Raw genomic sequence first — 27,221 nt, 5'->3', positions numbered from 1 at the left:
ATTAAAAAATGGAACAGATTTGGAAGCATACTCTAAATTACGCTGCAACTAAAGGATAGGTACAAGCCAAAGAAATGTTCTGCATTTACAAAAAGCGACCTAAGAGGATTTTTTATTTCACCCAGATTCCCAGTTTCAAAGTCATACTTGAAGTATCATTACTTAGCCATACTTTAAAGCACGTAATAGTAAGGTAATAGTAATAGTAGTAGTAGTAATATTTATTCTTGTGATTATACATTGTGTATTTATAAACGTCATAAAAATAATAATTATGTACAAAAAGTTTAAAAAGTTTTTAGTCACCTATCTTTATATCACAGATGTCTGTATCACCGTCTACTATGTAATATGCTGTACCTACTTAGTAAAAAGTTTCTTACTAATTTCTTAAAAGTTTGAGGATTTTCTGTGCAGGTGATATGAAGATGATTATAAAGTTTGAAGCAAAGGTAATTTGAACGTGTGCTTTAAAGGCCTTTTTTCGCACGCGTTTGAGTGTTTAAAACGGAGATTTTGATTCAGGTACCTATAGTAAAAAAGTTTTTTCTGGGTGAAGTTCAAGTCGCGATTAGTCATCGATACATCACTCACGTGATAATCAGTCTTTAATCATAGTAATGTTGCAGTCAACCAAAACTAGAAAATATGAAATTATAGTTTGTTTTTCTTATTACCACTAGGCACTTATTATTATATTCATATATTTAAACATAAAAATCGTAAAAGTTTTTGTACCAATTAGAGAAAGCCATGGTCACGCCCCTTTATTAAGTTTCAACAAAATTAACAACCCTATCCGCTCGACATCGTCGCGATTTTGTCAATTTGTTACTTTGTACCTATGCCCGATGGGCTATATTTTTTTAAATTAAAAGATTAACAATTTTGAGAATTTATAAATTAGAGAACGAAGCGCATACGCAAAACACCTATACAAGGACGCTTATCTAATCACTTCTGCCAGAACAAATAGCAATAAATAGTGTAATGTGATACAGATACGACTAGTACGTCAGTGTTTGAGTGTTCGCTCATACGTCAAATTAAAATAAAACTCAAATCTCAAGAATGGCAGGTATGATTCCAATATTCTTTATCTTAGATTCAAGAGGGTGCATTATTTCTAGACGAATACGGTTTTAAATCAGAATTCACTTGCTCTTCCACCCCTACCGCCCCGTACTATCCACAACCTTCTTCTGAAGGATGTCCTTTACCACACCATATTTCACATACTTATCCAGAACCCACAAATTATTCGCCACCCCCTAATATGTACCCTGCTCCAATTTACCCCCGCGAAGAGAGCAGTCCAACTACTACTGGGCAAAGTGGTAAGAGAATTTCGATTTTTGTGCCATGAACTAACACCATTCTGAATAATTTAACCTACTTATCGGTCATATGACATCCATCATGCACAAATGTAAATTTGGGTCGTTATCATTTACGTGACTTGCACCTATAGGTTGGTAGGTAGGTACACGTTTACTTTTACATTTACACTTCTCGTTATCGTGTAGGTACACTTTTTGTGTACCTACTTATATATAAGTAAAATTATGGCGCAAACAACAATAGAACGATTAGATAGAAAAAGCTTGGAATGGTGGATAGGTAATTGCGCATAAATTTCATTGTTGAATATATAGGTATTGTTATATAGGTATAAACTGTAGGAATGTTATAAAATTAGTGGTCCGGTATATTTATGGCATATTACCACATTTACATACATAATCTGCTTACTGGGTTTATTGATAAAGGTTGCCGCACACTTGTCCGTAGCGTTCCGTCAAAAGACATTGAATTAGGTAAACGTCTTTGTGCACATTAGCTCGTTCCGTCACGTTACGTCACGACTCATAAGTGTCCCTTATCGCGAACCGTGGGCGACGTGACGGAACGGATAAATGTGCGGCAACCCTAACGAGAAATCACGGAATCTCCGCTCACTATGGAGGGTAATTACGCCTCCTATCAAAACTAATATAACTATTTATCTTTCATATATCTCTAAACCTAAAAGTTAAAGGACACGCATTGTGAATATTGCTAACGTGAACTTTCATTGCGCATACGTGAACGTAATGTTCCGTAAGTTATCTCCGGCGTATCGTGAGACCGTTTTCAAATAGTAAAGAATTTTTAATATTACAGCATACTATTGGCTCGACTGGAACGCTGATAGAATGGTTCCACCAACAGCAGTTCATGGTGGCGTCGATAAAGACGGCAGTCAAATTTACGTTGGGCGCGCTTACCATGAAGGTGATTGGATTCCCGCCAAAGTAATTCCTGAACGACACACTGCATATGTGGCGTACGGTGGTTGCGAACACGTCAAAAATAACTTTCAAGTATGCCTAACTAGATATTATATAAAATGTTATTAATGATCTATTTTAGTTGCTTTGTGAACAACGATTTGATTGGGTTCCAACATCCGCTGGAAATATTCCTCCGGGTGCAGTAGAAGGTGGTCGCACCGAATCCGGAGAGCCTCTGTATATTGGGAGAGTATGGCATGATGGAGCTCATACCGTAGGAAAGGTACCTGAAATTTTATATTTTCCATTGATTTTCTGAATAAACTGTATTTTTCTAGGTTCACTCCAGCCACGGTTGTTGTTATATTCCCTACGATAGTCAAGAAATGACCTTCTGCGATTATGAAATTTTGGTGTTGCGGATGTAAGGGTCTACAATATATTACTTTCGACGTGTGCTAATATTTTGTACTGTAAATAAATCTGTGATTATCTGAATTTTGATATTTTGAATTGCTCAGATCTACATTTTCAGTTTTCGCTAGACCAGTATTCTCAAAATGTAATAAACAAGTTGCCCATACCTACGAGGGTGGGTCAAAAAATTTTCGGTCTTTAAAGAAAACCATCGAGAGTATAGTATTATAATTTGATTTATCTACATACCTAATCTCTCTGAAATTCAATGATCTTCTAAAAGCGTTCCTTACCATGAGACAAGTTGGAAGATAAGCTTAGACCTAATGCTAATGCACTGAGAAAAATGGTTTAAATGAACAGATTATTTAAACTGTTTGTAACAGAAACAATGACTTATTTGACTGATAATAATTAAAGACGTTCTTAATTATAAAAGAAAATGTTATAAATCCTAATAAATATTTCATTATCATACATTTTTCGAATATTTAAGTTAATATTTATTCAATTTTAATAAATGATTTAACTACCTACTTACTTATAGGAAATATTGTCTTTAATAAACTTTATTAACAATAGGTATATTTTTTATGTACTTCTAGTACGTAGTGTCCGACAGTAAATCGCGCGAGTTTTCTTGCTAGTGTAAAGGTCCCTTTAGATAAGCAAGAAAACTCACGCGATTTAGGGTGGAATTCATAGATATTACCTAAGTTAGACTTATGGCCGTTTGCACCGACAAATTTAAGCGCTAGCTTAGCTTAAGCGCACGGGATGAGCCAAACTATGGACGCTTAAGGCATGTCACACAGCCGCAGTTGGCTTGATCTAAAAAGGTTTACATTACAAATAAGTAACTAACGTTAATTAACTTACTATAAAATTAGGGAGCAAAAGTAAAACGATTGTCACACCGTTTTACTTTTGCTCCCTAATTTTATAGTATGTTAATTGATGTTAGTTGGTGGCATGGTGGCGTGCTTACACTTGTTAGAAGCAGCATCCCAAGTAGAGAAGTTGCAAATCGGAACTACAGAAAATTTATAGTAACAGAAACGATCGAGTCGGAAACATGCAGAAAGTGCCATCAAACCACCAAAAATATTGACCATATAACTGGAAGCTGTAAATTACTAGCCGGCACAGACTATACTGAAAGACATAATGTAGCCGTTGCCGTTAAGATCATACATCAAGAACTTGTCCATAAACATAACCTGATCCAGACACAGCACAATGTACATAGGTTTTTGCATATACATATTATAAAAGGGCGTTTCATACTGTAGGGAAGTAGTTAAATGTAGTATCTGTTAACCCAACAGATGCAGTTAAGCCACTCCCAATAAATGTTGGCCAATGTAATAAGAGACCCGTTTCACAGCCACAATAGTATATTATATACCGCGGGACTGAAGTAGTACTTTTAATCCCGAAGGTAAAGTTTATGGCCCGACCGAAGGGAGGACCATAATTTACCTGAGGCATTAAGACCACTACTTCAGTCGCAAGGTATATACGATATTTTTCGTACTTCCGAAACTGAAACACTTAATCTGTATGGGGTTAAAGGTGCCATTCACATGCGGATATGTACGGCGGATCTGTACGGCGGACATGTACGTGGGACAGATCCGTATCAATTCGTATGTGTGTATCCGCATGTTCGGCGTACATATCTTGCTCGCCATCCGTCGATCAGGACGACGAGCACGGACAGCGAGCCCGACAAACACGCACGTGTGTAGTCGTTTCACGGATTTGTTTGTCGGACACAAAATCACAAATTAGGAACTTCTTGAAAATATGTTTGGAAATTTAAGAAATCAAAATGGAAATGCGACTAATCCTACTCCAATTAGGTAAACTGTCATTTAAAAAAATATTTTGTTTAAATTACTTTGAAATGCAGGCGCAAATTGTGCTAAAGATTTGAGTGATCTTTTGGGTAACTGTTTAATCTCAGTATGAGATCAAGATAGTTTTGGGGTAGACTGTAAGGCGGCTTTATATCTATGCATAATAATGATGTCTTAATACCTACTTATATTACATGAATTACTTAATTAATATTGTTTAATTCTAGATTAATCCCAGATTAATCTGTGATTGAACAGTAACTTTACAAGTAATATTGCGGAACAACGTGGAACTGATGGTGAAACTGTTAGTCAAATACAATCCGGTCAGTTACCTTTTTGTGATATTTTAAAAGTGAAATTTGAAGACTACGGTGATATTAACATTCCATATCAAAATGCGCATTTTTGGGGAACAATTTAAATACTGGTAAAGATTGTAGTGCTTACTCCATCAACCAAGTACACCTAACTACTAATGAAATAATTTTATGCCATTTCCGAGCATATTCTGCCAAGGCAGGTGGCTTATTTGAAAGTTTCAGATATAATTTTCCCAAGAAGCTGTGGGGAGATTGAACAACTGAATTTTATGTCTTCAAAATTCCTTCAAGTTGCTAAGTACCTACTGTAGCGTGGCAATTAATCGCTCTCTATTGGCACAGATAAAAATACCCAATTTATCTGTGCTACTGGTAACTGCCTCATATGCGTATCATTCCTCTCAATAATTGGGCGAACGTCTCATTGTCCATGCGCAAAAAATTGTGCAAATCATGAGGCGTTTCCAAATCTGTAAGTAAAGTCATATGAGAGTACTTTTTCGATTCAAGAACCACTGTTTTGACCACAGTCTCTTTTGTTTCCTATCTTCAAATAAAACTATATATCCTGCAATTATTGTCAGTTTCTTCTTATGATCCATAGCAATTACCACAGCACTCAAAACCACACAACCCAGGGGCTAGCACTACCGAACTGAAATAGTGAGAGAACGCCGCCGCCTGCTCGTCTATTAAGATTTGTCCGTGATCTGTGTATACATGTACAGACATATCCGCTTGTGTGTAGTTCAAGGCGGATCTGTCCGCCGTACAGATTCGCCGTACATATCCGCATGTGAATGGGGCCCTTTTTAGAGAACGCGTTCTTTCAAAAAATCGCCGTTTAACAAGTTACCATAGGAACGTTGCGTTGGTACGACAATCCCTATGCTATGGTAACAAAAATAATTTGGAAACTGTCATTGCTAGTGTCATAAATTTGGTGGTGGGTGACAAAGGTGTTTTTCATTTTGATAAACAGCAGCCAAACTAGGTAAAGAATTGATACCACCTAAATCCAAAAAATTATATGAGGAGCAGTACCATACGTTTAAGAAGTAGTGCCGCATACAAAATGTGGAACAACCTATTGAAATTGCCTTGTTAGTAATTTCATCCTTCCGGGATTTTCGTCCAAATTTAATCCCGGCGGGACAAAAAGTGACACTTCAGTACTTGTCATAACGGAGTGAAGTTGTCACTTTAGTCTCGGAAGTACGAAAAATTACAAAATCCGAGAAATTTAAAAATCGCATGTCACAATAGGCGCTTTCTTTCGGCTACTTCGCAATCATGATTTCGAGATCGTGATTCCTAGGATCACGTTTTACGAAAGAACGCGCGAATTTAAATCAAAGTATGGTTAAGTTTACGTAGTGCATTCGAATTATGTATTTTTTGTTTGGATTATAAAAATAATTTAAATACAAGTGGAAGTACTTGCACAATTATGCCCCTCTTCAGTTACAAATATTGACTAATCTCACTAATCGAACATTTGAACAAAAATATCCTTGCATTTATAGGTTAGGAATTCGTGATCATAAAACTTTTATTTTTCATTTGCCTATTATATGTCAATTATATCTGTCATATGAGATATATAAAGCAGTCTATGACGCCCGAGGGCATAATGAGAGGGCATAATGAGATGACAATCCATTATGCCCTCTCATTATGCCCTCAAACTGCCTGTCAAATATATTGACGGAGTTATGTAATAAAAAAAGACTTGATTCGTATGAAGCACTAACAATAATCATTACATTTGTATATTGGAAATGCATTATTTGGAACGATGAAAAATAAAACGTTGTATGCACCTCAGGCATTACTGGATATTTAACCCTCGGGCGACTTACAATCCCTCGGGCCAGAGGCCCTCGGGCTCTGTCGCCCTCGGCATAAATATCGCCTTAATGCCCTTGATACATAAATAACTATTATGTTCAGTTTGTTCACGATTTTAGCAATCATGAATCATGATTATAAGATCACACTTCGAAAGAACGTGATTTGACAATCCAAACGCGTTTGGATCACCGAAAGAAAGCGCCTATTGACATGACTAAGTTACAGACCGTCATGTTTTGAATATTGACCTTTCAGCACACAGCATCAGGAGTTTAAAATTATTTGATTTGTAAAAATCACATGTGAAGGTACGAGAGACTGCAAATTATTGCAGTGAAGAAAAAGTTGATCGCACATTGGGAATTGAAATGTGGACTGCCATATAAACGAAAATTCGTTACAACTTATGAAGTCGCGAATTGGCCGAAATAGTATATTTCATTAGGAGTCCGGAAAGCAGGCTTTTTCCGTGCGCGCGTGGCAAATTCCCGTGCGAGGCGTAGCCGAACACGGGAAGTCATGCAAGCACGGAAAAAGCATTTCTGGACGTGTAATGAACGATGTTTTTTATTATACTTCTTTTAAATCGATAACAAAAAACAACAAACTCGCTAACATTTTTATTTTGTGACAGTTATAGAAAATGCGTTGTCATGGTTACTCTCAAATCATTTCAAAGGCTATTTGTTTAATTAGTTTATTTCAGACATTGAACTATATAGGTACTCTGTAACTGGAACGGCATCGCCCGTAATCAGCCGTTACCAGGGGCCGTGGCGAATTTTTGTGAGAGCGAGATGGGTAGAGGTAGGTATCCCTTACCTTGTTCCACTCATGTGGGCTTATGGGATGGTTTATACTACGTCTTACATTTTGCTTATTTTTGTCTAAAATAAGTTATTAAGAGATTTGCAAGAATGGTCATGAATTATGTTGCATATACCTACGTGCAATCATTTTTATAATAAAAATTCAAATATTCAATTTCATGGGTACGTTTTGATAACATTTTTCAACCTCGACGCGCGCATTTAATATTTTTGCGCATGACGGCATTTGCACCGCTCAGTTTTCTTTACTAATGTACCTCACACTCATTTATACTGTCCTTATAAATGATAATTCTTCTTTCCCACTCTTTAATACTAATTCAATAGGGCATTCCACTCGCTAGAGAGCATCATATGAAGAAAAGCGTTAACGCCGCCAAAACCTATAAAGCCGTTTTGACTTACTAATTTGAATATGAAGTTCCTTATTATTTAATTTTTCACTCAACGTTATTATTGAGTGCTCACTAATGGGGCGAAAAATACCTTCAAGGATTGATTTTTTTATTTATTGCCGATTCCTTCGGCCTACAATGAACTGTACATTAGAAAGCGTCAAAGTGTAAAGATAAAATATAAAAGCATACACATATCACACAGGTATATCACAAAAGTTAGAGTAGAAAATATCACGGTTTGCATTTTCTACATCCATATCCATCTACATATGCTTTAATGGTGTAGAAGCAGTTACATATGAAAAACTTTTTTTTCTATTTCGGTGTCACAATGATGATTTTGTACAACTGTTTTCGGCCTAAAACAGTTGTACAAAGACAGTGATTATAGTCGTTTTCTTTGGTAACTCATCTCTTAAGTTGGCAGTTACTAGTTAGTACAAGTAGGTTCTTCGTTCCGTTCGTCTCGCGACAGTAATCACTTGGCTGCTACGCACATGCGTATTACACCTTCCCATTAATGCACAAAACTTTAAATTTAAATTTAGAAATGTGAATAAAGAAATACCGTTCTGCGCATGTGCGTAGCAGCCAAGTGATTACTGTCACGAGCCGTTCTTACTTCGTTGGGTACTTCCATGTTTGAACTTCAAAATGTCAGTCTTACTACGCTGCCAACCTAAAACTTAACGGCATAAAAAGTGTTCCCAACATAAAACATGCTAGTTCTAATGTTCCCTATAGTTTCTGATAATGATTTTTTTAATTAAATTAAAGCACCGAAATAGAAAAAATAGTATGAAAAACGCGTGTTACAATGCTTGATTGTAATACTCCTATCTTGCGGACACTCGTGGCTACGCTTCGCGTCGCCATTACAATAGGTCGCATTGTAACACTTGTCTTTCAATATACTATTATCTCCCTACGAAATATTCCGAAGGATTTGCAGGTCTTGAGTTTTTTTGGGGCCATAGAGGTGAGTTCCGGAAAATATGGGAGACCTTTTGTAGAAGGTGTAATTCTGACCTCATATAACTCGGTGTACGTTTCATCTTGGAACAAAACTGGGTTATATAAGTAGCGCAATTAACCGTCTGGTCCAATTACCGTGGTTAGATGCGCCAGAAACCTTTCGCTTATCAACGAAATTTGCACTTGTGCACTACTCAAGCCGCTAACTGTAGATGTTCCAATGGGTATTTGCCCTGAATTCTTCTATACTGTCGATGGCACCACCAACACTATAACTTGTGTATTTGGTAGTTACGTTGGATGTGTCAAGGTATAGTTCCGAAAACAAGATCGGGCTGCGCTGCAGTGACCACTACGAGTAAATTGAATTTTTGCTCTTAAAGTAACCATGATTCTTTAAACTCAATTCATTCTGAAAAAAAGTGCTTTTTTAGATTTACTTTTACCTCGACGCCAATTGTAAAATATTAGGTACCTCCTTGCTAATATTATATTATGTAAAGGGTACGTTACAAACGAACACAAATGTAATGTAAGACTGTTGATTTTTAAAAAGGCGTCGGTAAGTATTTTTGCTGTTCTGTTTTTAGATCGGTAAGTAATTTTGGCGTCGTCGTAATCATAGCAACTGGTAAATTCTACGTACTGTCATGAAAACACCCATGGTAAATAGTCAGAAATGACCGATCGTGCAAAAAGTTAAAAACATTTAATCTTTAATTGTTGTTAGGTACATTAAACGTACAATTTGTGCTGTTGTTTCCTATAGCAAGACGCTCATAAAATCATAAAGGAAGTGCAAAGCTAGTAAACTACATCAGACACATGCACATTTTTATGAAATTATTAATTTCAATTTTGACATTTAAACTGGTTACCTAGTGATGTACACCATACCACTTCGATTATTTCGATTTATTCTGCTCGTTAATTTCTTAGTGCATATTTATATTGGTTGGATAATTTTAATTTCGATCGCGCAAAAAATGTTATAAGCACGTCGAACGTTAAGGGTTACCGTTCTCAGACAATAATTGGAGTCGTCGCTCCGCTCCTCCTCCAAACAATTGTCTTCGAACGGTAAAAATCCCTTACCGTTCTCCATACTTAATATACTATATTTTACGTTAATAAGCAAATGGAATGCGTCGAGCCACCATGAATGACATTAGTTGACATTATACTTTTGTAACTACAAGAATCAAGTATGTGAGTGTGTGAGTGAGAAATGGCGCAGTTTACCACATTATTAAGTATATATTTTAAGATATTCCATTAACAAATAGATATTGGCTCTTATAAAAGCATCGGAAAGCATTTATCTTTATCTTTCTAAGGCCCCAACCTCCCAGTTTATGTACTTATCTGTATTTTTAACCAAATACGTGTGATCGGTCCTGCATATGCAATACAAAACAACGTGCCAGACAAGGATGAGAATACATACGTTATGCTGGTTGCCTAAAATCATTGCGGCACGCGATTTTGGCGCTCGATGCCGTTCCAGTTACAGAGTATATAGTTCAATGATTTCAGATAAGGTTGACGAAACGTCAAAAAATGTCACAAATTCTCAAAGAAGTTTATCTAAATATTCAAGCATCTACGAATTAAAACGCAAAATACTTACATATGAAACATTACAACGCATATAGATTTTCTGAAAATTAGTTTTCTTCCCTATAAATTTGTATTTTAAAGCAATATTTTGGGTATTTATATTCAGCGCACAGAAAGAATCAAAGGGGCCGGGAAAAGTTTTTTTGCACTCCTTCGTTCTAAATCGCGTTTTCCCAATAAGACACGAACGTCGGGAACGTCAATTTTACAATAAATAAAAAAAATAAAATCTACTTTCGCGCACTAGTGCCTAAAAATTCAACGAAATTATCTATTTAGTGCGGATCATAAACTAGTAGAATTATGGAAGAGTAAAAAAGAAAATATAAATACACTTTACATCATTCCCTATACTAGGTACACGGGCAAAAATAAGCTTAAACCAGAAGTTTTGAACAATAAATTGTCATTTTAAATTTCTAAATTTCTACTTTATCGGCATAGAGGACTTGATTTTTTCAAAAGAATTATAATGTCGCAAAAATATCGCGAAAAGGATTTGAATTTATATAAATTCGATTTAACTATAATCCGTGCAAAAAATAGAATACATGTTACGTGCGTGAACAGTATTTGCTTGATTCGCGCTCATCTGCAAAATAACTGTTCCCGCACTTATAATGTAAATAACTATTCCGTGCGCTAGCCTGGAAAAGGCCAGATACCATTATTTCTAATACAGGTGTAAATAAGGTGATTTCAATGAAGTATAATAAAAACAAATTTTTTTGATCAAAATGTTGGCAGGTCATTTTTTAGGTAGAGAAAAATAAGCTCACTACCTTTCGATAGCTCAAATCTCCAAAAACGCTATTTTGTTTTTATAAATGAGATTAAGAGTAAATTAAGGCAAGGTAAATAGAAAATGCAATGACAGCTAAGTTTAAAGTTAAGGATGTCAAATCATACACGGCAATTACAATAGGGTACATGACAGTGGAAAAAGAATAAACAAATGTCTGTTTCATAAGATAGAGTAAGGTGCCAGGGTATCGCAAAATAACTTTATTTGGTAATGTACACCAGAAATGATTATATTTAAGTAAAAATAAAATTAAAAAATAACGACATTTGTCATGTGATATCAAACGCCAATCAGAGCGCGTGACGTCATTATCCTAATTGGCGGTTCAAGCAGCGATCCTCTGTGCGTTTATAGCGTTTGTCTACGTCTTTTAATTTAGTGCTTGTTCAATTTTATAGTGATTATATTAACCTAAAGTTTAGTTTTTTAAACCAGATAAGAATGGAAAGTAGGTATACGAGAGGTGATAGCAGCAAATCAATTGACACAGTTACCTAATGACCCTGTCATTATATCTCAAATTAATTTATTTTGGACCTACAACCAGTCGTTGGAAACAGTTGATGAGAGATAGTTGATCATGACGTTTCACCTGGGGGACAGCATATTGCGAAGGATGCTCTGCAAAGTGAGTGAGATCAACTCTTTCAAAAATGAAGAAGGAAAGTGGTGTGCGGAATTGTGTGTAGGTGGGCAGACAATTGATCAATTAAGGCGCCGTTTGAGTTCTTCAGCTGCAAAAGGAAGCGTGTGGAGTATCCCCAGCGACGTGAACACCGCTGTCATTATGATAGGGACCAATGACGCAGCGAGGAAGGAGTTCCACGAACCGAAATTTAGAAGAACGCTGAAGTGGCTGATCCGGGACTTCAAGCGGATGAAACCGTCCGTAAGAATCGTCTTGTGCACAATTCCACCCAATAGACGCACAACCAGAAGTGACCACAACGTTGCCGCCATCAACAAAGCTGTTACAGCTCTAGCTGAAAAACAGGGTCTAGTTCTTGCTGACCTAAACCGAATTTTCCATCGGCCAGGCATCCATTGGTTTGACACGGACGGAATCCATCCCAACGTATTAGGGTTGCGCGCCATGGAACGCGAGATAAGACGTGCCATAAAGGATTAGCCGGCCGGCGTTCTGCTGATAAAAAACGGCCCTCTTCAGGGCCACAAATCTAAATTTCTAAGATAATAAGAACCGCTGATCGTATGAAACGATAGGTAGAGGGTTTTAGGTGGGCCCTTGGGCCTCCACGGCGTCCTTATCCTCCGCGTGCAAAACTCGCTCAATTTTAATAAATCAATTTTGAATTGCAACTTGCATTATTCGTATACCGCGCCATTGACCAAACAAAAGGGAATTTCTCGAACTGTGGGGCACTTTTCGAAAAACTACAGGTAGGGGGATTTAGGTGGGCCCTTGGGCCTCCACGGCGTCCTTATCCTCCGCGTGCAAAACTCACTCACTCACACACTTGCGGAATTTGTCAACTTCGGGGACGAATTTGTCGGGGGTTTAGGGCTATTTTCCGAAAAGGGGATGAGAATTGGTCCCGGTGCCATCACTTTAGATGGCCATTGATTAAAAAAAAACAAAAAAAAACGAATGTAACTTCAGCCCGGTCCTAGTTATTTTTTGTTTTCCCGTTTAGGTTGGTACTACCCCAAAAGCGAATGTCCTTAAAAAAAAAGCGAATGTAACTTCAGGCTGGTGCCACTTTTTCCGTATGGCTTCTTTTTTCCGTTCGTCTCGCGACAGTAATCACTTGGCTGCTACGCACATGCGTATTACACCTTCCCATTAATGCACAAAACTTTAAATTTAAATTTAGAAATGTGAATAAAGAAATACCGTTCTGCGCATGTGCGTAGCAGCCAAGTGATTACTGTCGCGAGACGTTCCTTCTTTTTTGGGTACGGATATAAACAATTTATTTGGTGTCTAATTTAATATACTTCCAGCAGTAGTAGTAGTCTTCATATAATTGCGAAATGCAGCTAACACTTATATCCCTTCGGATTTCAATTGCTGGTCCAGTAGAACCATGAAAAATTTCCCAGGAAAATAATACGCACAAATTATTCTCTTGGCTCTACCATTAAGCTACTTTTACAACCCCTCAGAGTCCAAACCCTATTAAGTGAACTGGAGTGGTCAGTCCCTAACGCTTTCCACAACCCGGAGTACTAGTGTCGATTGAGTCTCCTTTATCACGTGTAACAAGTCATGATCGAGTCCGATTATTCGAAACTCTACTCCTGTATCGGCAAATGGCCGAATCGGAATCGAAATTTGTTCAAAATACCGCACACCTCAGGAGTAAACGTACGTGAAAAATGTGCTACTCATGTTAATATAGTTTTCTATATTATGTTTAAGAGCAATCGTCGAGAATCCTTTTGGATTCCTCTACTCTATGAAGCATTTGAATGATACAGCATCCTTTGAACCGGATTTACCGGAATCGGGTAGCACGGATCAGACTTTATCCATGGAGTCATAGCAATCACCCGCCTGGGATACTTAGCTGCGCCACATGTATATGTATCCATCATGGTAGGGCACCACTTATAGTAGTTATAATTCATCACGAAATCTTTTAAACTATTTACGCTGGGGTTATGTGTTTATAACTGTCCGTCAGGACTGTGACGTCACAGACACCGCCATGACACAAAACAGCGTTTTGGCGCTAAAATAAAAACCTACAATTCAAATTGCATACATTTGCAATAATATGGTTTATTTTGCTGTAATATCATATTTTAAAGTTATAGTTGAGGTGTACGAACAGTTATAACAGGTTTTAAAAAATTTGTCATCTACCCTATTGGCAACAAATAGTTTTGCGTGTACAGGCTTTGAAAATTCGGCCAATTAAAAATGTCCATTTAAATTTGACGGGTCTTTTTTGAGGTTGGGCGTCGGGCGAACACTATACCTTTCGTATTGCGCGGCCACTGGGAATATCGCTTGTAACTATTTAAAATAGACGAGTGCGCTAGGTAAATTTATAACGGGCGAACTGTATTTGAAGTTTGAACACTTTTGAGTCATTTGAGAGATGTTTAACCAATTGTGATCTTCATTAAGCTGCATTAAATTCAAATTATTTATCCTACGAGTGATTAAAGCTAGTGGTTCAAAAAGTTTCAATTTTATTTTCAGCTAGCATACATACTTAACAATAAAGTATACTTTAATATGGCGCTTATTCGTTAACGACATTGTCCTCCTGCATACTGGTATCACTTTCTCTTGCACTGTTGGTCATATCAGCATCTTCATCGTCATCTTCTTCAGCTTCCATTTCGTACAGTCGCACCCTTTTCCTATTCTCAGATAGAACAATAGACACTCGTCTACAACCAGATACTGCGAAATAACTGCATGGCATACCATCAACAATTTTCTGTAAAGGGGTACCCAATTCAAACGCATTATACTTAGGCAAATTCTGATTGCAGACGTCTTGGCTCAAGTCAATTTCAACAAGTTTCTCTTTAAGAAATGATACGTTTAATTGACATAGAATACCATTTTTATTCAAATTTGTATCTTGCAGGAGAACAGATAAAATACTTTGAGAATAAAACTTTATATCAAGTACTGGATAATTATGGTAATTATCGGAATGTTTAAAGTAAAAATATACTCCGTGCACTTTATTGGAACCATTAAATAATTCCAAAAAGTATAATCCGTCAGCCAGTAGTGAGGTTTTATTAAGAAATGTTATATATGTAGAATCCGAATGATTGTTAATTTCTGATAAATACAAAGGCTTACTGTCTTCGATACTTAAACAATTTATTATATGTGAAACCGAAAAATGATTCGCTAACAAGCTTTTTGGGGCCGAAAAAATATTTTCTATAGATGCTACCAGTTGTTTAAACTGCATTATTAATGAATAATTAGGAAAGTGTTTTATTAAATGTGGGTCATCGTTAAAGCACTCGTTTCTCTTAAGAAATTGCTCCCATATATTTTCATCAGTTTCAGGGGGTATACGTAATGGATAATCATTCAAATATTGCCCTAATTTTTCCACAGTGAAATTCTTTTTCCCAACATTTAGACGACCATATGGCATGATGTGGTCGAAATTCAGTACAAACTCCATGATGTGCGTTACATCCTGCTGCGTATTTTTGGGCATTTCAGGCACCACTTTTTCATCCATCAAATGTATAATTTCCGAATAGATCCACCTGAAGAAAGCTTTATAATTGATCATGAAATGATTTATTATTTGGTGCATTTCCCCTCCTTTTATTAGAAAACTTCCATTTGCACCAACTGCTTCTGTAATTGCATTTTCCGACAGTCCCACCTCCTAAAAAAACGAATCCATTTTAAAGCTGGATTTATAGTTTTGACAAATGTTACTTACCTTAAAGTTATGTTCTAATCTTGCCATACCTCTCAGTTCGGACAAATGAAATGTGATATTTTGGCCTGCTTTCGTAACATGTTTTAGTAACAGCTTTTGTATATTTGCATAGCACATTTCAATAACTTGGCCAAACTTTTTTAAGCCTTTTTCTGTTAAATCTTGCAACAGAAACTTTTGCATTCTGCTAGAAGTGATTCCAAACATTAACAAATCTAAAAATTCGGCCGACAATACCCCATCGGGTACTAGGGAAGCGTAGTAAGATAATTTATGATCCATTTCCAGTAAACTGGTTTCCCAACTTTCCTTGATGAGGACAATTATATTTGAAAGGTAAGAAACGAGGTTATTAAGATGGGCATCCTTTATGGCGATTGCAAATATTTCCTTCGAGTGTATCTTAAGAAGGTCACTCTTTAGTATAACAATTTTCACACTTGATTCACATTTGACGGTAACGTGCAATGTACTTAAATCATTAGATAAATGGGCACTCATCACTGAACATTTTTGGCCCAGGTAATCACTTAAATGCAGATCTGCACACACAAACTGGCCAAATATACTCATACGCAAATGGCCCTCGTCTGTACCAACAAGCAGTAAATTTAAGTCTTTTTGTTCGTGAAATAAATTTGAATGAGTATTTTCATCCTGAAGGTTAGTCATCGTAGGACTTAAACTAGATAGCGGCGACAGTTCCAATACGTATTTGCTCGAGTGATCCTACAAAAATACCAGTATTAGTAATATTCAAAACTTAAATTAATAAAAACAGTTCACATTGAGTTCCATTGAAGCGTAAGTTTGTCTATCCAGCAAAAAAAATGTCACACTTTTATGGTCGCTCTTATGTATGTAAAAAAATGATCATTAGATATGCAGAGATCTCAAAATCAATATTATGAATAAAAGAAGTTAGTACTTTATTTTAAGGTGAAGTCGAGGGTTAGGATGTAACCAGTAAGTACGTAAAAAAAATGAGTGGTTGAGGTAACTACAAGAGTATTCTCTTTTACATGTTCCAAGATGCACCACTTTAAAGTTAAGATCCGGAACTTTTTCTGCACTCCTAGTCTGCAAATAGCGCAAAATCAGAAAGGTATACGCAAAAGCCCACGTAAATTAAATAATTCCATCCTTCTATACAGGGTGGTGACTTGCGTAACGCATCATAGGGATTTCAATGTAAAATTCATAACATGCGATTATTGGCTCCCTAAATTATTTTAGAGCAAAAATGTATTATGGTTTTTTGTAGAAAGAAAATTTTTACGTCAATCAACCGTATTAGTTTTCAATTTTGTTCATAATAAAGACGGAGAATTGGAAAAATAAAACCCGAATCTTTTTCAATAATCTGCAATGCCATGGAATTTTCTAAAACAAAAAGATATCCAGTTATCAATTAGCAGCAGTTCGAAATGGATTTTATGATCGACCTTGGTTACTGTATTGCAGTTAATGGTGACTTATTCGAACATTTATTGTAAATTGTTATATTAGGAAACCGTTTTTAGTAATTTGATCTTTCTTTATGTTGAATTCGCTGTTCTAAATATAATACGTTTTGATAGAATTTGATTTGTTTTATGACGGATATTGGCGTAGTTTTTGTCATTGAGTTGTTTTTGTGTTATAAAATTCCATGGCATCACAGATTATTGAAAAAGATGGGGGTTTTATTTTTCCAATTTTCCGTCTTTATTATGCAAAAAATTGAAAACTAATACGGTTGAATGGCGTAAACATTTTTTTTCTACAAAAAACCTTAATACATTCTTGCTCTAAAATAATTTGGGGAGCCAATAATTGCATGTTATGAATTTTACATTGAAATTCCTATGATGCGTTATGCAAGTCACCACCCTGTATATGGATTATAATTGCTGGAAGACAAGTTCTCTCAAGATGAAAAAGAGCCAAGCTGAGCAAGGCCATGATGATCGAGGCGTCATCTACATCGACCACAGAGCCAAACTGTTAATCTTGGCAAACCTGCAAAGCAGTATTTAGCCATAAACAAAGTTTCCGTACAGCAATACATCCTCTGTATTCTCCCGATCTGGCCCCGTGTGCACAGCAGTCTATGTACATTGTATGGTCCAAGAGGTACAGTTATTCTAAACTCTTGAAATAATCTCCTAAGTCATACTTACTGGATATTTTGTGTAAGTAATTGGATCTTCATCTTCATTTTGTTTTAGGTCTGATTTTTCCTGAGCCCATGATATGCACGTCACTTTTTCTGCATGAGCCGATACCACTTTATGAAGTATGTTCTTATTTTCCACATTTATTAAATAAATGTGACCTATAATATTCAGTAAGAGAATAATCAGCTTTAATCATCTTTTCAACAAAAGTAGCAAATGAAAAGTGCTAAAGTTAATGCTATAGTTCTATTGCAAAACTTTAGCAAGTTGGTTGTGTTTACCATTACCAAAACCTCAACCAAAACATTACTGTTACCTGTTTAAAATCATCACTTTGGACACTTTGTAGTCTAACAGAATGCATGAATTTCTGTTTTGGGCTCATTTGCAACAATTTTCTTGCAAACCTCCTTTAGACTAACTTTAGACTGTTTGATACACATTATTATACTTACTGTGACTGCTATAATATGCAACGGCTAAAATCCTACCATCAGGTCGCCACGCCATATCAGTAACTACAGTACCATAATCATAGGGCGGAGCAAGACACCAAACTCGTGCCCACGATAGTCGATGCAACGCCACCTCCCCTAAAACGTACTGCAGTTAGGAAAAAAATGTACAATTACCTCACACTTGCCTTTTGAATTGGCAATTGCAACTAAATCCATTCGATCACTCCACAATAACATATCGATTTCATTTGCAACACTTCTCTCTTCTACCTGCTTTATAACCTGAGACATTGTTCCAATTTTATCTTGAAATTTTTAATTTAAAATTTTTATTTTGTAAACACACAGAAATTGTGGGGTTATAAACGCTACAAATAATTGGAAGTTGTCAATAAACCGCCTCAGACAAATGGAGGTGGTACAGTTATTACGGTGTCATTTATACAGGGTGTGGCATAAAGAACCCCCAACTCCCCTAAGGGAAGCTAATAAATACCGTTAGATAGTTAAATTTACCAAGAACATACATAATACCATTTATGAATACGCAATATTAAGCTATTTAAACAATACGTCCTCCGAATGGCGTCCCCATTCACAATGCACTGGTTGAGTCGGGACGTGCGGGATTAGAGTGGTTGGCACTACTGCTGACTATAGCATCGTAAACTGGGTATCGTTGATTGATAAATTATTTATCAGTCAACGCTGGGTATACTCCAAGGTTAGTAACTAGTAGTCCGAGAGCTGGTAGACATTTTTGAGTAGGTATTTGAGGCACGCTGAAAACTCTTTGATTTCAGACATATGCAGACATACGCTAAAGCGCTGCAACAACTATCAAGTATGCGAAATCGATAAAAAATCTTGTCTGAAATTGATTAACAAATCAATGACGCAGGGCCAAGGGACTCTTGATTTGAAGTGTATACTGGCCGCAATAAATACATGAACACCTAGTGTACTTTGATCACTTTTGACGAAAGTTTCAGGAGAATGGTCTTTATTTCGGCATAAGAAACGATGAAAATTTCAACATGATACAATTACAACTAATTCAGACGACACTAAATAATGGCCCGTATGAATAAAAGTAAGCAAATGCTTATACTTGCAAAATTCAAAGTAAATACTCGTAAGTGCCCCTTTATACTGGTTTGTTTAGCAGCGCTGCACTGCGTCCTGTCCTTCTGCTTAGCAGCGCTGCTAAGTCGCCCAGTGCGAAGGAGCACTTACGAGTATTTACTTTGAATTTTGCAAGTATACGTCTTTCGCTATAGAAACCGTTGCACGTCATTGATTTGTGTATCAATTTCAGACATATGCTGCAACACTGCAACATGTACAAAAAAAAAACAAGTGTGCGAAATCTATAGAAAACTTGTCTGAAATTGATTCATAAATCAATGACGTGCATCGGTTTTTATAGCGAAAGACGTGTATAAGCATTTGCTTTCTTTTATTCATACGGGCCAATGTGTAGATCATCCACTACTTCTGACGCATTCCGATACTCGACTGGGCATACATTCTTTTTTCAAACTTTGAAGGCGCCTGGCAAGGTGTTTGCCCCGCTTCTGCTCAGCCAGGTCTGCATTTCTGTGTTTGGGTATTATTGGAGAAGTGGTGGACAAGTTTTCAGCGTGCCTCAAATACTTACCCAAAAATGTCCACCAGCTCTCCTACTATAGAGAGAGTAGGTTGCCTCGTAACTTTAGAGAGACGCGTCATCGAGAATCCGGAAGTCCCATTTGATTGGTGTGTAAATTTTCGTTGACTTTGACAGTTATATTTGAACTGTGTAAGTAGGTACTTAATTGTCAGACAGTGCGAAAGATTCTATTACGAATACTTACTGAATATAGGGTATTAGACGCCGGATGGAAATCTTTGTGATGTTGTTATATGCAATAGCAGCTCCACTCCAACAAATCGAAAGCAAATGGATCGCAGATTCAGTTTTTTGCTTTTCCAAAAGATAATTCCTGTATTACAAAAAGAAGGGGTTATAAAGTGCAATGGAAAGGGGAACCTGAAGCCTGTATGCAATAGACTGTGCAGTCTGCATTTCCCGGCCCAAGACTATGAAGATGAAATGTAAGCTATTTTGAACAAAGTGCGTTTTCGCCAGCATGTTTCTTTCTATGCAATGCAAGAACTTTTGAGCACATCCATGTAAAGTAGGTACCATTTTGATCCATTTTGCATTTTTGGAACTTGCTCTGTTATTGTTGCGTTAATAATTAATTTTTATGATGTGGACAAAATAGGATTCTGGGTGACGTCATTCGCGTATTTTAATACTGAACGTTTATTGGCTGAAAGTTACGAGGCAACCTCCTTTCTCTATTAACCTTGGGTATACTCAAGGTTGTTTTATTAAAAAAGGTTGTCTGGTCACTCTAAACCAATAGAATGCTTGCATTTTGAAGGCGGAGAAACGTCATCCAGAATACACATTTAAAATTGCTCATAGGTTACAATGCTAGTAAAAGGGGTAAAAAAATTTAGTTTTTGCAGTATATTTTTGGATTTATATGGGTATATGTATAAAAGGGTGGATATTATTGTGATGAAGGAACGCCGCCCCTGATGTACGAAGAGGGTACGCCACTGGAAGGACGAGCCGGAGCCGGAGACAGGGACGAGAGAATGACAGGCAGAGAATGGAAAAATGGCCGACGAGAGGAGTGGAATTATTTTTATTTTAGTTTTGACGTTGAAAGTGTATTCGTACCAATAAAAATGTTGTAAAACGAAGTGTTGTTTATGACATTATATTGGAAATCTTGGAAGTTTATGGACTTCCAACTTTGAAAGCAATCAAAGAATTGAAAAACTGAGTGTGGTGCGTAAGCTATTTTACGTTGCGCGAGGACTTCTGTGATATGATGACATCTAATTAAAATGTAATCAAATTAATTTTAGAGGTGGAAATGGGATATAATTCCGCGATCTACAAAATATGAATCACCCCTATGTATTAATATCTAGGTTTTGGGAATTAAAACTCTAAACACTCTTTAGCGGACAATGCTAAATAAAAGTTTCAAGTTCAACTTCAAAAAACTTTTATTAATTTTTATTTACAGTGTTATGGAAATAAGTATTTATAGTATGTACAAAATGGTAACCGACATGCACGCGCGAGCTCTGTCGTTGGGGCGAGCTCGATTCTTCTGACTGATGGAGTGTGCACAAAATTTTATATTTCGAACTGCAATTGCGGACAGTTTCTTCGTGTGACTTTAAAAAAAAATTATGCGCAGTTCATCGTTGAAATAACCTAAACATATTGCACCAAATGTTCGTCTTACAAAAAAGTGGTGCGCATAGCGAATATGGCAGAGGGCAGTTCTAGCGCATTTTCCAATACATGTTGAAAGGCGCTATTATTGCCACTTTCTCCGTCCGTCCACTCGAAGCTGCATCTACTCTTACAGTTTTCAAGAGTTCGTCCTGTTTGTATTCGGTAGCTTAGGGTATAGTAACAACCAAGAACCAAGAAAATTTACACCAATTGCTTGCTCCTGCGCCTGACCAGCGGCTGGTAAAGTTAAAACCAGTTATGTAGGTATTATTATTCATCATCCTTTATATCTCTTTTCTTATTAGAAACAATACCTACTAACCTGGTACCTACATTTAAAACATAATATGCGCATGGTCTGCGCGTACAGAAGACAACTAGTAGAATCGTTACCAAAAATATGTTTTCCGCTTGGCGACATATCGCATATATGGTAAAAACCAGATGTGCGCATACGCATACTGCGCAATGTGCCAACTTTATAGTCATTTCTTTGAAATTAGTAAAGAAAAACAAGGCATATAGTAAAAATTAAATGTGTCATGCGGAAGCTGAGCGATATCATCTTTCTTAATCGGCTATTTTTTTGAAATTTTAACCACATGTGCTTCTAGTAAAGGCAAACTTATCGCAGCATTTACCTATACTACCGGCATATCTGCACATGCGTGATTCTACCCAAAAGCTTTTCTGCTCTTTCGTTTAGGTATGTCTAAACATATATGTACCAAATTTGGTTCCAATCGGTTCAGTCGTTTACTTGAAAATGAGACTACCGACAGACAGACAGATAGAGATAATCCAGATTTTGTTTGATTCGGCTTCGTGGTGCTTCAAAACGTGTATTTTTTATTATTTATGCTTCTCAGGTATAACTATTGAGAAAGGTACCTACACCATATGCTGACCAATATATATTATAAGTCTTAAACCAAATGTCATTTATAGCGCAATGCGCAACGGATGTTGTATTGAGAACCGCTGACTCCGTACGGCTGGTTTTGAGAAACTTTCACTCGTAGGGAACGGGTTTTTACATTGCATTTCAGGTGCATATTATTAAATACAACTATCGGTCGCGTTATAAATGACATTTCATTTACGATTTAATAATTTATGTTACATTGCTGCGCATATGGACTATAGTTTACTGACGATATGTACCATATCTTGTCATAGAGTAGTATACTTTAAAAGTTGTGCTGCGTAAAGGTGGGTTCATAGTTCTCCGTTCATCCGTTGCGTTGATCCGTCAAACGGATAGAAAATTTTGTTAAGGTTCATAGCAATCCGTCCACATTGTACAAGTGCAACGTATAACCATAACCTAAATTTTATTTTGTACTGTACCCTCCGTGATTTTCAGTATGTAAAAATGGTACGAAAGTAAGAATACGTTGCTATCTGATTATTACCGTGAAGAACGAATAGGCGAACGCTGTTAACGTACCAAACATAACCTCACTCTTGTTAAAAACGGACCAACGGATACGTAAATGTTCAACTTCAACCAACTTTTCCGTCGTAAACGGACGACGTACGATTTAAAAATTTGCTGTCTTCTGATTGGCTATCGGACATACGGAAACGTATGAACGGAGAGCTATGAACTTACCTTAAGGCGGACGTGAGATTACAAATTGTGCTGCGTAAAACTGGCTACGTAAATACTTGTACACGTGCTGCCATCCAGTGATGTATAACTTCATTTATTGGGTAACAAAACAACCTTAACGTTCCTTCCCTACTGTGCTTCAGGTCAAAGCGTTGTCTACAACTAACGTAAGGGGGCCCAGCCTTAGATGTTTGATCACGAGCCACTTTTCAAATTTAAGCGGGACCTTGTTTTATTTTGGAGGGCAGTTTTTCGGGTGGCCATATTTAAACGTTGCCGGGTTGAGTTTATTTGCGTGTTCTTGTAGTGTGAACAGAGTGTAGAATCTGGGGGTTAATTACACTACAAGTTCCATACGCAAATTCAAATTCTAGCGCACTTGCGGTTGCGCAGTACCGAGGGAGTCACCGTGCAACACATCTTGCAATTCGGTTGGCATCTTTTGTAACTAAAATGATGTATAGGGTGCTTCGTATCGACAATCATATTCACTGGATGTTGCTAAGGTTGGGGCATCTCAAATACATTAATAAATAAGAAAATTGATATGGCCTACGCACGCGCACATTAATCGTAAAGACTGTTCTTGGCACAGGTGCTAGAGCTATTATAAGCTACCGAATTTAAAAAGAAGGAATTAAATATATAATTTCGCTTCACGTTATGCGCAATTTAATAATACATTATATACTGCGATTCAGAGCACCGATATGGTTTAAACTTTAGAGTTCTGAAACATTGTATATAATGGGTTTCTATAAAGCGCTTACAAGAAGTGTGTTTTTATTGTTACCTTTGCAAGAAAACGAGAACGAGAATACGTTTTCAGTGATCGGATATTTGGACTGTAGCGGTGCTGGGCACCGTTTCCAAAGAAATAATCTTGAGGTCCGCAATCGGGCCACTAATCAAAACGAAATGCTAGCGAAATGAGGATATGCCAGTAACGACCAATTTGCACAATAATAAACAGTAGGTACACATTAATTAGACAAGTTTAAACATCCTTAACAATGTACTTTATTAATTAACAGATAATTGAAAGAAATCACAGACCGGTATTTTAAAATGCTAAGAGCGATCTTTGGTACTAAATTGATTAATGATCGATCGTTTATCTAAAGGCACTGGACAGTTAGGCAGCTGCTTAACTATAGTATGAGTGGTCGACTAGATTAAGTCGAAAAGAATATGGCGTATACTTGCGCCGGCCGATAATGATGTGTTGCACGCCTGGACCAGACCAGAGCTGCTCTGAATATAATATAAGTACAGAATGTCAATACGCCACCCGGTGTAATACATATGAGGTGTGGACAATTTATAAATTAGGTTATCATCATCTTCCGGTAGCGGCTAAGGATGCTATATAATATAAGGATTGCTCGATCCCTATACTTGTAATGTTGCCCGCATTTAATTCATAATGTGACGTCACCAACGGACCTGGCTGTCAGAATTGACAGTTAAAATTTGCTAAGTTGTCAACGTTTTTGCATTAGCGTTATAACTGTGTGTATAAGTGTTCGCTTATCGCTATATTGCAACAAAAATGCTTGGACGCCGACGTGCAATATTGGACTGTAATAACAATTTGGGCTCACATTTTACACCCAACTGGGGCTCATTTTAGCGAGTGTCAAAAAGAACGTCGAGAAATCGTTATTTTAAGATGGACAAAGTTTAAATAAACTGATTTAGCTGCAATTTCCATGGACGAAGAAGAGCAAAAAAAAACAAAAACGCAGGATGAAATGGGTTCACGACATTTATTTGAGTTGCGAAAAACCGAAGGAGAATTTGTAGACTTGTAGACGATGAATGACAAATGTTTCTCATTTAAATACCTACCTATAACATCCATTTGGACGTATTAGAGCCCCTTCTCACCAGACGTTTTTTGAAGCGGCTGGTATAGTGACCCTGTCACACGGTGCGTTTTGCAGCGCCACAAGTAGCACGAAGCGATTTTCAGAAGCGCCTTCACGCAACAAAAGCGCACGGGGCGTCGTTTTTTTAAAAAATGGTGTCTGATTTGGGGAGAATTGATTTACTTGTATATCAATTACCTTAGTAAAGAGCGTAGGTACATATGTACTGATATTTTGTATATAAAGCTAAGTTTGTTATGTTTAAGATTGTTATTATTATCGGGAGGAATGGATTTCCGTATAACCGTATCTTTTTTTCGAAGAAAATTTCCACTCTGCAGCGTTTCAAAAACGCATCGTGAGAAGGAGCTCTTAGAATCTTACATAATATAAAATACAAATGAAAGTGGTGCACAAATCGAAACATCAAAGCATGCGGTGCATCTGGGTCCGCCAGTGACGTCACTACACGCGGCGAAAAAATTCAGTATTATAATATAGCATCCTTGGGTAGCGGCTACTTGCAGATGTGTTACATATTCACTCTCTCGGTACTGCGCAAACGCAAGCGCGCTAAAATTTGAATATGCGTACAACCGTCTAAAGTGTGAGGGGTAAACATCTATACATTCTCTTATATATATGCATCTATATAAGAGAAGGTAAATAATACACATAACCTGCAAACGTTATAATTGAAGATAATTTAGCTTACCTGCTTACCTATTATACTCGTAAGTAGGTGTAGTAGGTATAATGTTAATGTCATGTTATCAAGATGAATTCCTATAGACTAAAATATGCCAAAAGCGATAAAAAGAAACTATTTCGGTAAGTAGGTACTGCAACAGTTAATTATAGAAATAGCTTGCGAAACACATATGGATAATGGAACACCGGAATTCAAAATAGGAAGAAAAGGGGAAGCATAAAGACGACATGGGATATACCTACCTAAGTAGCAAGAATACTTCAAGATCAAGGCATAGAATGGAAGGATGCTAAAGGCGTCTTTAGACTAGAAAGAAAACTCGCGCGATTTACTGTCGGACACTAGATACTGTCTTAAGTGTAAATAGCATTGCGAGTCCATTTGACAGAACTCGCGGAAGAATTCTTGCGACACTTTTCTTGCCAGTCTAAACAGGCAAAAGTGCAGGTCACCAAGTTCTCGCAAACTTTCTATTTCGTTTCGATATTTTGGCGAGTAAACTTGCGAGTTTTACTTATTATATTGTGGCACGTAAATGAGTATCCTGCTTTTTAATTTTGTAATAACAGTTCCTGAAGGTCTACCGCTGACATACGAATAAAATTTTTAAATTTTGGGATTGATTCTCCGATTATCAGCGCATCAATTTATTGTAGGCCCCATACTTTTTCTTCTGGAAATCCATTCTCTCACCCAACACTTCTTTGGGTTTCACATTATTGCATAAAACTACAGCCGCGGCAACACAAAGATGTGCTATTGGCACCATAACGTGAGATAAGTTCTCGAAAACAACTGCTACGTATCAACCATGGTGTATAATACCCCACGGTATCAACTGACAGCATTTTAGGAAGCTAAAAGTGCTGCTAGTCTAAACAGTTTTGTGAGAACTTGCCACAGCAATGGCTCACCCAACATGCCCGACAGTTTATATCGCGACACTTATTACTCAGTGTAAATACATGTGGAAGTTTCTTCCGCGAGATTGTCACAAGTAACTTGCTAGTCTATCTGCGCCTTAAGAAGTTAACGCGAGATAGGAAAAAATGGAGTACAATAGTTTATAGCTTGATTTATAGTGACTTAACTGGTATGTTAATTTATTTTCCGTACACCGTGATGGTAGAAGGGTTTTGATTATAATAAATAATAACGTCACAATTCTTACAATTGTTTAATATTATGCTGTAAAGGATCATGACGGTTGTTGGGGCTATAAACTGAAATTGACAGTGATGACCGAACGCTTTATTAATTCGAGCGCGTTAAAGCAAATTCAAATTTAAGCGCGCTTGCGTTTGCGCAGTACCGAGGGAGTCAGTGTGCAACACATCTG

General features: G+C 37.0%; 2 protein-coding genes across 3 annotated transcripts; one reads left to right on the top strand and one right to left on the bottom strand.

The window, feature by feature from the left end:
- The first annotated feature begins 919 nt into the window (after nucleotides 1–919).
- LOC116163413 (natterin-3-like) lies at nucleotides 920–2,771 on the top strand. 2 transcript variants are annotated; one of them, XM_031477321.1, is made up of 5 exons: nucleotides 920–1,078; nucleotides 1,131–1,337; nucleotides 2,164–2,363; nucleotides 2,413–2,556; nucleotides 2,612–2,771. In XM_031477321.1, exons 1-5 carry the CDS (start codon nucleotides 1,072–1,074, stop codon nucleotides 2,699–2,701), a joined length of 648 nt encoding a protein of 215 aa, XP_031333181.1. In that variant the 5' UTR covers nucleotides 920–1,071; the 3' UTR covers nucleotides 2,702–2,771. The 2 variants fall into 2 exon arrangements, with proteins under 2 accessions (XP_031333181.1, XP_031333182.1); XM_031477322.1 differs by lacking the exon at nucleotides 1,131–1,337 and having other exon boundaries at nucleotides 921–1,078.
- An 11,737-nt stretch (nucleotides 2,772–14,508) lies between these two features.
- Nucleotides 14,509–18,747, bottom strand: LOC116163400 (anaphase-promoting complex subunit 4). The gene is made up of 5 exons (XM_031477301.1): nucleotides 18,560–18,747; nucleotides 18,372–18,509; nucleotides 17,920–18,074; nucleotides 15,758–16,486; nucleotides 14,509–15,700 (listed from the first exon to the last, which is right to left on the bottom strand). The coding sequence occupies exons 1-5, from the start codon at nucleotides 18,663–18,665 to the stop codon at nucleotides 14,573–14,575; spliced, it is 2,256 nt and encodes a 751-aa protein (XP_031333161.1). The 5' UTR covers nucleotides 18,666–18,747; the 3' UTR covers nucleotides 14,509–14,572.
- Nucleotides 18,748–27,221: the final 8,474 nt, after the last annotated feature.

The sequence above is a fragment of the Photinus pyralis genome, unplaced genomic scaffold, assembly GCF_008802855.1.
Source record: "Photinus pyralis isolate 1611_PpyrPB1 unplaced genomic scaffold, Ppyr1.3 Ppyr1.4_LG2, whole genome shotgun sequence".
Lineage (NCBI taxonomy): Eukaryota > Metazoa > Arthropoda > Insecta > Coleoptera > Lampyridae > Photinus > Photinus pyralis.
The sequence above is the reverse complement of the archived record's forward strand: the minus strand, read 5'-3'. Positions and strand labels throughout refer to the sequence as shown.

Excerpts from the sequence above, each read along its gene's own strand:
- LOC116163400 (XM_031477301.1), bottom strand. The coding sequence starts at position 18,665 with ATGTCTCAGGTTATAAAGCAGGTAGAAGAGAGAAGTGTTGCAAATGAA. Across the intron at positions 16,487-17,919 it reads TTACTTACACAAAATATCCA|GATCACTCGAGCAAATACGT; the intron begins GTAAGTATGACT and ends GTATTTTTGTAG. Across the intron at positions 15,701-15,757 it reads GATTAGAACATAACTTTAAG|GAGGTGGGACTGTCGGAAAA; the intron begins GTAAGTAACATT and ends TCGTTTTTTTAG.
- LOC116163413 (XM_031477321.1), top strand. Across the intron at positions 2,364-2,412 it reads ACGTCAAAAATAACTTTCAA|TTGCTTTGTGAACAACGATT; the intron begins GTATGCCTAACT and ends GATCTATTTTAG. Across the intron at positions 2,557-2,611 it reads GAGCTCATACCGTAGGAAAG|GTTCACTCCAGCCACGGTTG; the intron begins GTACCTGAAATT and ends GTATTTTTCTAG.